Here is a 15,648-nt window from a genome sequence, read left to right as displayed (position 1 = left end):
TAATGATTATAAGAAATGCCAAACAAGTAATTTTGACCCCCCATTGATAGATCTACTGTTAATATATTCCTCCATGATTCTATATTTTATAATTCGTATAATTTCACTTACTGACTATGGTGTTCAGTTCCGGGTTAAGCTTGAACTGTTTCTCAGACGGGAACATGTCTTGGTTCTTACACTCCTCTGGAAGAAAAATATTTCAAATCAGAAAGTTAAGTGCTTGAGTGAGCACCCTGGTTAATTTCGTCCCCTGTCCATGGTTTAAATCCTCTATTCACTGCGATCGCTCTATCCGTCTCCATGTGCGATTTTCACTTAATACTATTTTCTCGTTCTCGAGTTATCTTCTCCCTCTGGAAAGGCCAGCGTTCGCGCTACCACCGCGTCATGCTAAGTTATTTTTACGCGTAGCCTTTAAACGCTACCCGGCGGCGGGACAATGAGACCCATGATCAATATTTATACTGCGCCATTTATTAAAGAACTTTATTCAAGTTCAAACTATCGATATAATCGCTTCACTTTTATTCTATCTTCGCCTTATCGATGGATTGAGAAACATTTGAGAGAGGATTAGAAACGTTCGGTCACAGGATGATTAGCAACGACGCTTGTTCAATTTACGTGCGCGTGTCTGAACAATGGACGTGACACGCAACAAGCCACTATACAGCTACCATCGTCACGGATTCTGATGCCCAGTGATTATCTACGAAGCGTAATACTGGTCGCGTTAGTTCCACCGTCGCGGCTCTTCTAGATTATTTTAAGCCTCTATCCACTTCGGAGAAAGTTCACGCGGATGGAAAAAAATTACATCCCGATTTGTCGAAGTGATTTTCCATAAGGAGGCATCGGGTTTCCACACTAAACGTATGATTTAAATGACGGACGATCATAATCGCGTTTGATTTATCGGGGCATGGTAAATCTCCCGTTGACATGTTGGATGAATATTCGCCTTCTTTCGAAGCGTGACTGTAATAAATCAACGAGTCTGTTGAAAAGAAACGCGTATTTGTTTAGAATGGTGGAAAAGAGCGTTCAAATAATATGTAACAATTTATTTAATCAAGTATATTCAATTTTGTGCTTGGAAATAAAAGTTACAGTTTGATAATGCAGAAAATTCAGGTTATTATTTTCGTATTCGTTGCACGGTTTCGAAATTATTCAATTAATTATATGTGGTTGATTTAATGAAGATGAACGGGCAAATGAACGCTCGGAGTAGTGGCACGCCAGTGTCGCCTGTGTCACGAGCTTGGCTGACTGTGAATCACGTGTAGCGTATTTAATTATTGGGAAAGCTTAGTGGAAGCTGCTCGTGCCAGAGAAAAAGCAAATACTTTGGCCGCGCCACGGCCGCTGCGCCTCTTTTTACCAAGAGTTTGCCGAACAAAGTTTTACTTAATAAAAGTTCGGTTTAGTTTGTTATTTTACGAGCCTCCTCCCTGCGCTCTTACATTTTTCCTAACAAACCAGGTCCGAGGTCCGAATTAAAAATAACACGTTCTCTGCTCTCCGATAAAAAACGAGACTTTTTATACTGTTCGACGAGGCTGGCAAAAGTTAGTTTAAATTATCTCATAAGTTTAATTAAGTAATTTTACTTACTGAATGGGACCAGGGCGGTGGAGTTCTCGGGTTTTGGTTCCAAACCGTAAACGCAGCCTCTCCAGAGCCCCATGTGTTTGTAGATCAGCTTTCGGCCCTTGCTTGGATCCCCAAGGGGCAAACCATCTTCGGTCGGCGACTCAAGGGTGAACCAGTGGTCCGTCCCGATGGCGACGGACCATATGCACACCGACAATCCTACGAGAACTGTGCAGCCGAGGAGAATTCGCCTCTCAAAGACGACCTGCAGCATACACAAGTGCAAACCTCATTCAATTTGAATCCAGTTCATCGAATCAATTTCTAAACGTTCCTGCCAAAGTCTCAAAGCCGAAAAGTTAATGCAAATTTGAACTTCGTAAACACTGAACAATAGGAGTAAAGTTTGACTGTGTACCTGATTGTACAGGGCTTTCATTCGACTGGCCATGTTTTCTAGATTTCAGATCCGTCTGATCACTTTTCCTTTGTGGCTGAGCGTAATTGTTCCGCGGAATTGAAACACCAAAGTTCATTCGTGTCTTAAAGCTGACGATACCTTCGGCCTGGGGATGGACAACTTCGAAAGGTTTCGATCATGTCAATCGCGAATCACATAACAATTAATACTTATATAGTTTCGCTACGGGATCACACTGATTCTCTTTAGTTTCTAATTCATTGCGAACGTCTGTAGGATGGATATTTTCTGGTCAGAAATATACTCGCACGTTTCTCTTTAGAAACTTCAGAAATAAATAAAATACTTCTTGGAAGGTTTTCGTGTTTAATTTTCAAGCATTTTCGTTATTCCTGCGAGGCATTTATTTTCATCGTTTTTTCCACTCGTTTCGGTAGCGTTCCATTCGGTGGCTTCCATTTCCTTGCTGTTGTCTCTACTGTGGATAATCGTAACTCCTCTTTTTAATACTGTTTCGCATTGCTCTTCTCGGAATTAAGTCCTTCTCGAAAAACACCTATAAACGCAAAGCACAAAACAAGAATTTATTATTGCAATAATACATTGAAGCTTTTCTCAGTTTATACATATCAGAATCTGGCACTTTGTTAACGGGTGTTTGGCATACGTCTTGGACGTAATTCAACGAGATTAGTGTACCATAGCCCTGTATCAATGCGATTAACAGCATGATTGAATCAATAGACCGAGTATACAACGTAGATTTGCTTAGGTAGAATGAAATGCAAATTAAATCCAAAATTCGTATTGTATTTACCAAATGATTAAGCTCGATAGTTCTCACTAGTGTCTTTTGGAACGCAAACGCCGTTTCTGTTATTTGAGACAGCAAAGTAACACAAAGAAGCAAATATAAATATGCGACTGAAATATTTTGGCATGTGTAAATCTGTCTGTCGAAACGTGTCATCATTTGATTCGTCTCGTCTTCGCTACAAGGCTACGGCGTATCAACGTCGATTTGACGAAGCCAAATGAAATAATGCCGTACGCCAGGCATACAATTTCCTTGCTACTGCCGCGCAACTCGAGCGTCCCGAGATTAACAGGACACAATTTACATGGAACGCGGAAATGGGATTAGAATCTTAAACGATGTACCTTCTCCATCCCATTGAAGAAATCTTTAAACGATATTAAACTACTAGCGCCTCGAACGCCAGTCCATCACTTCGCGATATCCGTGCCAATATTATTATTGTCATTATTATTATCATTTCTGATGGCAGAAATGAACAGTGAACAGTAGTGAATGTACTCGTTACTCATCGAAAAATGGACTTGTCTCAATATAAGTAATTGGCGTCGATGATTGATGAAATCGACAAACTTCTTTATAAATTTGTGATACGGCAATAAATTACTGTGGCATTGTTTAATCCGTGATTACAATTCCTTTGCGAAGGTCTTGTTTTAAGAATATAAATTACGTATATCGCAGAGCGCATGTCAAGCTATTTGAATTACCTTAACACAACGGAAGTGCTTTACGTGATATACGTACATTTTTGTATCGAGGGAGTACATTGTTTTCGTAGTATTATAATGCCGGGGGATATTCTTATAACGCAGGTAGAGCGAGCCGGAGGAAGAATTCTCGTACCGAGACGGAATAGATATCAGGCTTGTGCCAGAGGATAATAGCTAACGATAGCTTTTGTATTCGAACGCGTCTTGTAAATAAATCTGAAGATAAATTTAGTAACTTGTTAGGCTTGTTAATCTACATGCCACTGCACGCTTCAAACTAAAACTTGTCATTGCTTCTCAATAACTGTTAAATCAAGAAAATAGTTTCTTATTTTCCTGTAATATAAAATTTCTAATTTGCTTATATTTTAAAGAGGTAGAATTATCGAATACTCGAAATTCTTCGCGTAGACGCAACATCTGAATAATTCGGCGAAACGAAAATAAAGAAGCTGTGACTAATAAAAATTTGCGATTATATAGTAGACGATTTATGTAGTTCCTTTATTGTGGTGCGCGAGTCCCGAGGAAAGCGGTAGGTGCATAAATTCGGCAGGACATTAGACTAGCAGATGTCTCACAGTAAATCGGAGATTTACCATTTCGTTTCGTAACCGGCGGTGAAACCTCGCATTCCGACAATTCACCGGGCGAGTCCGTAACGAACTTGGCACGACAACCAAGGATAAATAATTCCGAGGCACATCTCGTTAATCATGCAAATTAAGATTACTTCTTGAACAAATGTTGTTTATCAAACCAAACGACTACATTTCGCAGAAAGATTAGAGTTGAGATATTAAAACAAAGAAAGCACATGAAATGCTTGATGATATCTATAATCGAGCGCCTGACTAATACCGTCTGATTCTACTGATGTTCCCTCTGTTTTGTATAATGCTCCGAGGCGAGCGGAATTATTACTATTTACTATTATAAATATTTATTTAAACATGCAAGATACAATTACTGTTTACTTATGAAATATACATGAGCTACTAGAATGTACCGGCTGTAAAATCGGCTTTGCCTCTCCTGAAAAGGGGAAAGAAATTTAATCAATGTCAAGAATGCGCCTGAATAGGTTTTCATATCCGGAAATGATGGCTCGATGAGAAACGGACTAAAGAGGGCTTCGTACAAATATAGCTCATGAGATGTTATTTAACTTCGAAAAAGATTCCTCTCCACTGACAGGACTTTTAAATAACGTGTTTGGTATAAAATTTGATCTACATTCACCGAACGTTCCTTTTGCGCATAAATTATTATCGGCGTTACAATTGTCAGACCGTATTTCAATTTTACCGTTCACAGGAGTCTGACGAACGATCAAAATATAGCGTATGCGATCACCGGAGTATCTTAAAATTCACGTGTCGATGGACGCGTGTTGAGATCGTAGCGATAGACGTAGACGAGAATTTACGAGTCTACCGTATGTCAGAAACGATCAACACGTTCGGACGTGTTTATACGAATTACTGTACGCGTTATTCAAAGTAGTAGTCCATTATCCAAATGAACCGTCCTTATGGCACGCTGTTGAACATCCCCCGTGCGAAGAAAGAGTATTTCTATGTTTCAATCGAATAAAGATAGTCAATTTTATTAAAACATTCCTTCGATTCCGATGATCCATAAAAGTGGTAAATAATTTTATTAATAAAGCGATTACTGGATATGGTATGGATAGCGAAGGCGTGAGAGGTCCCAACAGACCGAGGAATCATTGGTATTTGGCCTAGTTTTTCGCGGAACATGATCCCTATATTTTTTCATAAAACTTATTAATGAACGCTACCTCCCCCCAGGGAGGAACGAGCGGCAGGGGATTCGGTTTCGCTGATAATTCGATTTCGCCCGTTCACTCATTGTTTCGGATCCACTTGTTTTTTCTTCCTCACTACTAACTTTATTTTCATCGCGTGTTGCGCAGCTTTCTTCCCAGGTTCTGCGGGACCAAATTAGATTCACTGTTTAGTTCATTAATTTTGCAGCGGGAGTGAAAGATCGCGGCTTGACTGACACACGTTAGGAAATGCTACGCCGTCGGGCTAAAAATAGGATCACAAACGTTTCCAACGCGTTCAAATAATACATCGTTAACGTTATCGATTTTTACGGGATAAATATTGATGAAGGTTATTATCAGTAATTTCGCTGCGCGACGAAACTTTCCCAAGACACGTGGGACACGGACGCTTATTAAAGTCGAAGATGGTGCTATCCGTCAAAATTTGTCATTCCCGGCGACTTTGAGTTTATTGTATAACTGTGATTACGCAATTTTCAGGCAGCAGCGAGATGTCCATTTCACATATGATTAACTTGAAATGACGAGGAATTCACGAGACTGGCAGAAATGATGGAATGAGATCTCTTATAACCGAAGACCAACGAATTTATCCTATTCCAAGACTGTAGGCAAATATAGGATCACTGTGAGCTTTGAACAAATTTCGTATGCGACAAAATCCAATTTAGTTCGCATTATTCATATTGTGTGAAATTGGATACTAACGTTACCTCTGAGAACAAATATATCTATATAGTTGTAAATATGAATACTGTCATGTTTGTTACATACTTCACGTGCGGGGAAAACACGTTGTTGTCTCATTATTAAATCCGTGTATATAAAATGCGTATGAAAATATTGCGCGTTTCCATTATCTCCGCCCAAAGATTACCTGAAGGCCGTATTATTTATTTATGGAACACCATGAATAAAGTGGAGCGCGTTGATGTCCTATCCTTCATTATACAGTTCGCCCTAGTTTAACGACTACAAGAACATACGCTCGAGTAACCTACGCAACCGGCTCTGTCGTAAAGTCTTTCGTCTAAGAACGAACAGAGCTGATTCAGATCGCTTATCTGTTGGCGAGACGCTATTCTAAATCAAATGGTTTATATCAGTTGCAATAATCAGCGATGACCAGTTTTGTTAACAATGTACAATCGTTGGCAGCGTCTCGTTGACAGTAGACATAGAACAGTCCTCTGTGTTGAAACTGAGATAATCAGACGGGAACAATTTGAATCGAGCCTTACACGTTATTACAACAAATTTTCTATGAAATGCTAGAACATATTTAATGTTTATTTTTACATGATTTTATTCTCCATTACTTTTTAATGGAACGAGTTCCACTCTTCGAAAGAGTAGCGGCGCAAAGATGGGAGGTTTTAGGCTAACAATAAGATTACAGAAGACGCACATGCAGGGGCTGTTTCATCGCGAGGTGTTAACGATGCATAAAAGTCGTGGCTAGCCTGCGTTATCGATGCACGTCGTTTTTCATTGCATCGTGACGTCAATTCACTCGCTATTGTTTTATTCGTTTACTGCCGGAGGTTTATTTAACCGCAGCTGTGCGTATCTACACACGCGAGCCTGCGAGTTATAAACGTTGACAAAGCAGTCGCCCCGCGCCGCTTCGCCAGTGGCTGTCAGGACGTGGACACGACACCCACAAGTCGCTATTTTCGAGCATCTCCTTCACGTACCGCCGTTCCCTCCGTCTACGCCTTTTGTGTGTATCCGCTTCCTTTTTTTATGAACCGAGAGGCATGGGTCACCTGTTCCGCGCGACGACGGAACGAAATATTGCCTGCTAACAGATGGTTTCTCGGCAACGTTTCGTTACTAAAGCGAAATGGTCCTCCGATTCATGTGACTTTATTTTTTTATAAAATTTTTTAAACGTATCTCGATGAGTGGGACATAAATTTTTGTGCAATGCATTAGGAGAAGAGTTATATGATTAAAATTGTTCTCGAACTGAAAGGTTTGTCGTTTCTCCAAAACGCGATAAAAATAAACGAACCACTTCGTCGGATTCTCTTCTCCTCTGTATTCGAGGGCCGGATACTTTGGATAAAGAGAAACAAGAAACAGAGGTGAACGGCATCGTTCCGATACTCGAAAACGAAAGACTCGTCGATTTATCGTCATCCTAACGACTCTAGTCACCTGTCTCTCTCCGCCTAATCCTCTCTCTCTCTCTCTCTCTCTCTCTCTCTCTCTCTCTCTCTCTATCTCTCGGTCACTCTCTCTCTCTCTCTCTCTCTCTCTCTCTCTCTCTCTCTCTCTATCTCTCGGTCTCCGTGATGATTGATTGTCCCGGACGGCAGAAGAGTTTATGGGTCTTGTCGTCAAATATAACCGGGAGAGACGAAGTAACAGCGTTCCCGGATTCTATTCTCGCACAGGAGAATCATCCGAGACAATCGTCGTTTTAGAATAGAAACCGAGACGAAAACGCGTACGTTTTCTCGTCGCGGAATCTCGCGTCGGCACGGGAATAATGAAAAACCTGACAGGGACGCGATTGTTCCATTGGTGGAATGGTTAAATGCATCCGGTACTGTCGACGCATCATTTATTATTGGCCCACGTTCTGTGTCCATTGTACTGGGAAAAGTCAACATTGGTCAGACAGCTGGCTAGAGGAGTTCGCGTTTCTAAATGGATCCGAGAAACGGAGCTAATGGAAAATCGGCTAGAGGATAATAGAAGTGATAGAGACACCGGAAGCTTTGTCGAGCTTTTATCGAGCTTAAACCGTTACAAAGAGGTGCGCAAACAGCGCGCACGGTGTTAATCGTGGCCGGGGGTATCGAGGTCGAGGGATTTTATTCATCGATACTACGGAGCCGCAGCCGCTTTCACATTATGACATCATTTTCGACAATTTTATATACTTTAAGCGAAAACAAATACCACGCGTGGTAGCGATTGTTGACCAGAAGTAAAATTAGCAGCAAGCATAATAATCGTTCGGCTGAGGCATCATGCTGGAGGACCTCAAAACTACGTACGTCATAATTGCAAACACATGCCACCCAATTATGCTTAACACGCTCGGATAATATTTACTAAAGCCTAAATATACATATAATGTCTATTAATAACCTCGTTTCTAAAAGAGATGTTTAATTAACGAATTAGCCGATTGCTTATTACCTATTTACAGTTTTCAGTGTGTTCACTCGTAATTAAAACCCTTGGCCATTAGTTAGTGGGGAAGAGAGTAACGTTGAACTGTTAATGCATCGCGTGTAGAGTGAAATATGAAATCTTGATGAGGAACCGAGACGATCGACCGTACTAATTACGGTTGCTTTGAATTTCAATTTATCGTGGAAAATATGTAATGAACATACGAGTGAAAAATGAAATGCATAAAAAACATCTTTATTAATCAACCCCTCGGAAGTTTTACGAATAGGATCGTACATGGTGAACAGGGAATAATTGGAAGTTCAGATTACATTTATATTAAATCGAAATTTAAGAAAAATAATTGATTTTTTTATGTAAGATTCTTTGATCGGAGAGACAAATTCTTCTTGGCTCGTAACAGATATCATATGATCGATCCGCGCAACACTAGGCTAAGTGGAGGAAGATACGACTTAACAGGCGATTGACACCGAATAGAGAAGAGTAAGTAGTCGACACGTGTCAGCGCGAGGATCGCGTGCGTAAATTTTCTTTCTCTCTCTGTCCCTCGCTTGAAACCCGCAACGATCCGGCAGCCAGTCCTAAGCCAGAAATAGCTACTCCGGTGGGCCGCTGTATTTTTAAATAATTTCTCGACGACCTACGACAATTGCATGCTCCGCCGTGTGTCTCCTTTTTTTTGGGGTAATCAAAATTTTATTCTTCCATCCCTTGCACGTAACCATTATTAAATTTATACATATACCATGACTCTATCTTATACAGGCTCACTCATTGAATACGAGACACATTCTGAAACAGTTTAGATTAGTAATCCTAGGATAGTACGAAAATGATTGTCACCTTTGATGCATTTATTATATCATGCAGAGGGTGAGAAGCAGTAAAATTTCTCTTTATTTGTAACCAAATAATGCAATTGACTTTGCACCGTTCTAATACAATGATGATATTCGAAAGTGAGAGCTAGAAGTATCACATGAAAAAATAGAAGCGTTTGGCTGACGCGGCGATCTATTAACAAACTTTTATTGCTCCTCGCATCGTCTCTTGAAGCATGACATATTTTTCAACTGGGAATCGAATATTGCAAAGCTTTCATAATTTGCATGGATGCCACTCTGTATAATTCGGAGCACAAATATACATTCCGCTCCGAATATTCCCATTTCCATAGTGCGAATTATTAGTATTTACACGAGGAGACATGCACAGGCCGGTTGATAAAAAGAAAATAGCGAAGAATAAAGCTCGCAGCGATTTCAGGAACCCTGTCCCTCATCGATTGAACAACAAAATTCGGCGACATAAGCCAACATTGGTCATTACCTATACGTGGTACACTTGTTTTCCGAGCCAGTGATGATTAAAAGGCCAATGCATGCAGCTGGGTCTGTTTTGGTTGGAGGGTATAAATACAATGGGCCGAAAGCCGGGAGCTCTACCTCACGTAGAGTAAACACACGCGTTTCCCAGCATCACGGGCTGGTACACAGGTAAAGAAAATTTCGAACGGTGCTTCGATATGACCGCAGAAATTCCGAGGGAGGCGACTCCTCTATTCAAATATCCACTTAACGAAGTTTTCCCGGGGACGTAAAAGCGTCCGGGGAAATTCCCTGGATGAAGATTCCTAAGCCGGCTATACTGAGCGAACAAAAATCCGGAGGTGTCGCTTTCCTTAGAGAACCGAGGGCTCGATTAATGCAAGAGAAGCTATTGAGTTGAAATTATATTCTTATTCTGTTTATAAAAATACCACCCGGGAACACGTACATAAATAATATGTAAATAGTACATAATGAGTCTTTCACTGCCAACAAACGTGTCACGGTGCGCGTAAAGTACGTGATACACGATTGTTCCATTGCGTGGAACAGTCTGATCTCGTATTGTTGCCGATAAAACGATAACAAGTTACATCACGGTGCGATTATGTACGTTGACGTAAAGCGGATAAGGTTTCTGCCACCTGCGGCCGAGGGGACCTTCCACCTGATTTACAATGCCCGTAAATAAATAATTTACGACGTGCGTAAAGATCAAACAGGGTCAAAACGCGTGAAATTTTCCCGTTATAAACCACCAGCTGGTTCAAAGGGGCGGCGCGTCGTCGTGTGCCAAAAGTTTTTTTGCTGCGACACGACACGACGCGACGATAAAAATATACCTATATACACGTGACCCGTGAACGATGATAAAACGTTCACCCGTGCTATGATGGTCGATGTAATAGCGACGTAAATGGAAAATCGGTATGGAGAATCGTCACACTACCGTACCGAATAGTCAAACCGTCACGCCTTGTCGCGAGAATATATCACAAGTGAAGCAATAATTGTTCTGGTTGTCTGCATGCCAATTTTCCCAGAAACTCTGTCTGCGCAGTAATGCATTAAATTGAGTGCCTGTAATTAGAATGATATTGAAACAGAAACGATCTCAGTGAATGTTGTATCATATTTCTGTGATCGAAAACGGATAGGATAATTGGATACTACAAACTGGTAACGATTGTGCAGTATAACGCATAAGTAGGGCACTATCTCTATTTTTCTATTTTCCCATTTCTTAAGAAATATCTGAGGTCCTCTAATGGGGGTATAAAATCTTTACGAGTTCCTTCCCGGGGCTGGATAAGTACAAAAGGCTCACCTATGCTTTCAGACATCATGCATAAAGTGCGGCATGGCGTTATCCTTTGAGAGATGCAATCAGAAATTTATGGTCCTCGCTCGGCTTTCATTTTCGCGTGCAAACATAAAATACTACTAACAAAAGGCATTCAGAGGACAATAAAGAAGTCGTAACGAAAATTTCAAATCGAGGAGGAACTGTTCTAATTATATTGAACATCGCATTGTCTGAGTTAAGTACTTAGAATGCACGCGGTGACGATTTGGCCTAGAACCGTTGATTACTATTCGACGTTGTTTAGTACATCAAAAGCAATCCAGCATTTCTTTGACGAGTAATCAAGAACAGAAGTAGAGAACTTTATTGATTTAGATCATCGCAAATGCACTCCGACTGGCAGCTATGGAACGAAAAGTTCGAAGAGCGTCACGGTTTTAGTGACACTCTATCTGCCCCAGTATTCCATACCAGTCCTAAACGAAAGCATGTCAATGCCGTTTTACGACAATTATTATCGATCTCTCACTACCATACGGAGGATGTACAGTGCATTATGCATTCTGATTGCAGTGCTATTTGTTAATAAATTAAATACGTTCCACTTTTGAAAGTATACGAAGCAGTCGTTTAATTTAAAAGTCTACGGTAAGTAAACTGCATAAAAGCTTTCAATTTAAAAAATTGAAACTACTTTTACTCTTTAGAAATCATTTTAATAGTTGCGTATTCTTTACACGTTATATTATATTCTTTGCTTATCCAATTTTTCTATGAATATGTAAACAGACAATGGTATTATCTAATTAAATACTGTAGTATAACATAAATTATTTTCATTAAATTGTTGAATCAATTATGTCTCTCCAGTTTAATGTATGATAAATTATTATTACTATTATTATTGCAGCGAATCGCAGGAAATAATTGCTTGCTTTCAACGATCAAAGCGGCAAACGGAATAAAGCAACGCCGGGGGCAAATTTACTCTACCGAATTTCGGTTTTGTCAGGAGGGAAAGTTCCTCGAGTTGTGGTTCTGTATGATACACGGATCGAAACTGGGGTTCACGGTATGCATGGTAGAAGAAATTCACACGAAGGGTTGGAAACCAGAGGGGTTGATACGCCACCGAGCCCCGCAGTTCCGTTAGGGTAACATTTTCAGAGCAGACCAACCCTGCGATCAATTTACAGCTTGCTACAACTGGTCGTTACATACGACACTGCTGCTATACATGTGACGATTATAATTGTTACAAATAAAACCAGACAGTCATTTATTTTTAAATTTAATCAAGGAGCGATTGGAACGATAAAAATTGCATAATTATTGTGCACTTTTTTATGTATAAGGACGAATTGATACTTGCTGAAATTAATTAATCGTTTAAATGCTAAATTGAACGTGTTCTCGCTTTTGGTCCTGTTCCTTAAGAAGCAGATCTAATTGCACGTGAATTCAAGGCACGCGGACAGCCAAAACCGGAGCGGAATTAAAAATAAATAAAAACCGTGATGAGCATAATAGATTACGAGGCTTATTGCGGAGAGACAATAACGTAAAGGATGGGCGTCCGAATAAAGCGTGGGCGAGCAATTCAACAGGAGAGAATCATCGACACGTGTCTACGTTCTTCACTCACGATTTTCGGCTCTTTCACCTCGAAGCTTTCTCCACCACTCGACCCGCGGAGCAAACGGCCCGTTCGATGCCCGCTCCGTGTCTTATCCGGAATCGGAATTCCGGCAAGGCGACGAATCGCCTCGTCTCGTGTAACGCTCGAGGAGATCGAAATAAACCGCGGTATGGGACGGCAAACGCGAGCACCCGTCGCCTACACACGCTGCCGGTCCGTCCGACACTGATCGTACGCTGACTACTTTGCTGCGTGGTTTCGCAGCGGGAGCTGAACGGAACTCCCAGTGGGGGTAGCGGTCAGGAAATGGAACGAAGAGGGAAACACGATGCCTGATCAACCAAGGGTTGCAAGGAAGAAAAATGTCCCTTCGTACCGGAAAAATCGGTGGACTCCCTTGCTCGTCAAATTAGAACTACTACATTTTTTAATACCTTCAATTTTTTTAATATTCGAAAGATTAGAATGCAAGTTAATACAAGTTAATAGTAGACAATTTTTACTAAACACTATACTGATATCGATTTTCTTTAGCGACCCAGTTTTGTTAAATTGGTTTCATACACGTGTTCTAATGCTACCTTACGCGCATATGTATCAGTGATAGTTACGGTGCACCATAATTTCGGCTATTAGTACAAAGAACGATAACAAGTGTCCGAATACGATAATATACATCAGATTCCACTTGATCGTCGTTTGTTCGAATTCGTCTATGTTTACCGGAAGAGTTCTCCGCCGTTCGATCATTCCACTGAAATTCTGTTCCCACCTTGTTTGAATACCCGACGACACCAAACGTATTAGTATGTCATCGATCTCTTGCTTGTACGCCGAGCGAATGTCCAGGTAGTAGCCGATCGGCTGTTTCGCGTAGCACAACTGCGAGCTGATTTTCATAGCTTCTCCTCTCTTCCCGTATGAATAAATATACATCATGGCCAATCTCCTATCAAGGAAACAACTGGTGTTCTTATGCTTCGCCAAATACTCTACGCACTCGTCTTTGTCGGTAGAAGGTACAGCATTCTTTCTCAACGCTAATAACGCTGGGTCGTCGCTTATTTCGAAAGTCAGGTTGAACATCGAACTTACGATTTTGGGAGTCAATCCAGATCGACTAAACTCTTCAAAATTGTTATACTCTATCTCAGTTCTCTCTTCGAACCTCCTGCTGGCTAGAGTACTCAACACAGTGGATGCGCACATAGCTGAAATGAGCATGCCACTGCAGAATATAATGTTTTCAGCCGATTTCTTCGGGTTCATCAACGCCGGAACGCCTATTAACAACCGGTAGATTTCCAACGCTTGCCAGGTGCGCGGTTCGAACTTGAACGCTAGCGATATCATCCAAAATATGGGCAGCAACGAATGAAAGAGAATAACCCCATATAGGGCTTGTATTGAGATGGTATTTTTCTTGTAAAGTACCGGGACCAGCGGACACCAGTCCTCGAGTTCGAAAGCTAACGTTTTCTGATAATTCAAATATGTACTGACATGGAAGTACGGATGCATTGGAATAACTACGTCTGTGTGTACACTGAAAACAGTAACTAGTTTGAGTCTGAAATTTAGTGTGCTAGCAAGCGTTTTCATACTATTCACGCTCGGTCCTTCGTACTCCACTGAGTTCAACTGCGAGTCCGTCTTGAAAGAAATGTGTCCCGAGCGATTCCTTACGTACACCCAGAGTGGGTAACCGTAAAAATTCTTAGTTTTATCAGGGAACCAGCGCACGGCAGAGCTGTAGGGAAGTTTCTCGTAGATGTTCGTAAAAGGATTGTACTGATGCAGCTTAATGACTACCTCTCCATTACATTTTCCCACGTCCAGGATCGTTACGTGGAGGATACGCTCGTCCCACATCATCTTCATGAACGATTCGAAGTTGCTATCCCGTTCTTCCAACAGAGTTATCAGCAGAATTTTCGGATTTGCAATACTGCTTTGAATCATAACTTTGATCATGTACATCATTTCACGAGTGTCCGGGGCACGCTTCGAAGCGTAGACGTATAGAATTAACGTTTGGGCAGATACGTGGAAGGGTAGTAACTCCGGGGGTAACATCTTATTAATGGAAATAATGTTCGTTGGTGAGGCACGCGTCACGGTTTTGTAAATTTCGTTGACTACTTCAACATCATCACCAGAGATATTTTGCACGATGAATTGAACATCGAACGGTTTTACTTTTAATAAGAAGTCTGCAATCGGTTCCTTAATAACTGTTAAATAGCTCGAATAATTCAGGTGCTGAAGCGCCAGGAGACAGAGCGGTAAACTTATACTCATAGTTATTGTTGAGCGAACTGCTCTTACAGTTTGGTTTTGCAATACGTGAACCACTAAGAGAGAACTGAATTCAAGTTTCCTATTTTCCATTCTCTGACGTGAGAACTTCATTCCACCTGAGTGCAATAATAATTAATAATAAATTCGATGATAGGCAATGGCCATTGCGGTCAAATTACCGTTGCATTAGATATAAATCAAGATTAATCGTATTGACGTAATAATATTGCCATGAACGATGAAAAGAATTGAGTAATGATATCATTCACTCAATGATGTCAGCAATTATCTTCTGATGTCATTAATTTCCTTCCATTTATAATAACGAATTGTATAAACCTGTAATTAGTCCAACTGTCCTTCGAAAACAATTTTTTTTTTAAATGAGACGGATGACGCATTTTCGGAAAGAACCGTGTGACTGGTTTAAAAGAAGGAATTAAACGTTTCTGAGTTTAGAGACACGGCGATTCGTACTTGAATAGGAATTTATTTCAATGGGACCGAAGGATTTTTTCATTAATGAATTTTACCTGCGGTGAGCGTGCAGGC

General features: G+C 40.8%; 2 protein-coding genes across 2 annotated transcripts in view; both read right to left on the bottom strand.

The window, feature by feature from the left end:
* The window catches only part of LOC108626174 (transmembrane protein 114), a 14,546-nt gene extending 1,511 nt beyond the window's left edge, over positions 1-13,035 (bottom strand). Inside the window, exons 1-5 of the mRNA XM_026814667.1 lie at positions 12,802-13,035; positions 2,367-2,576; positions 2,018-2,290; positions 1,621-1,864; positions 112-186 (exon numbers count right to left, since the gene is read on the bottom strand). Of these exons, the coding sequence (XP_026670468.1) occupies positions 112-186; positions 1,621-1,864; positions 2,018-2,050 (352 nt within the window). The 5' untranslated portion in view covers positions 2,051-2,290; positions 2,367-2,576; positions 12,802-13,035. The remainder of the gene's footprint in view (positions 1-111; positions 187-1,620; positions 1,865-2,017; positions 2,291-2,366; positions 2,577-12,801) is intronic.
* Positions 13,036-13,392: 357 nt separating this feature from the next.
* Positions 13,393-15,111, bottom strand: LOC108626015 (uncharacterized). Its single transcript, XM_018026416.2, has one exon. It carries the CDS (start codon positions 15,094-15,096, stop codon positions 13,393-13,395), a length of 1,704 nt encoding a protein of 567 aa, XP_017881905.1. The 5' UTR covers positions 15,097-15,111.
* Between the last annotated feature and the right edge of the window lie 537 nt (positions 15,112-15,648).

This window comes from Ceratina calcarata, unplaced genomic scaffold (assembly GCF_001652005.2).
Source record: "Ceratina calcarata isolate Rehan_Ccalc_2016 unplaced genomic scaffold, ASM165200v1 scaffold39.2, whole genome shotgun sequence".
NCBI classification, from domain to species: Eukaryota; Metazoa; Arthropoda; class Insecta; order Hymenoptera; family Apidae; genus Ceratina; species Ceratina calcarata.
Note: the sequence above shows the minus strand (reverse complement) of the source record. Positions and strands in the feature narration are given on the sequence as shown.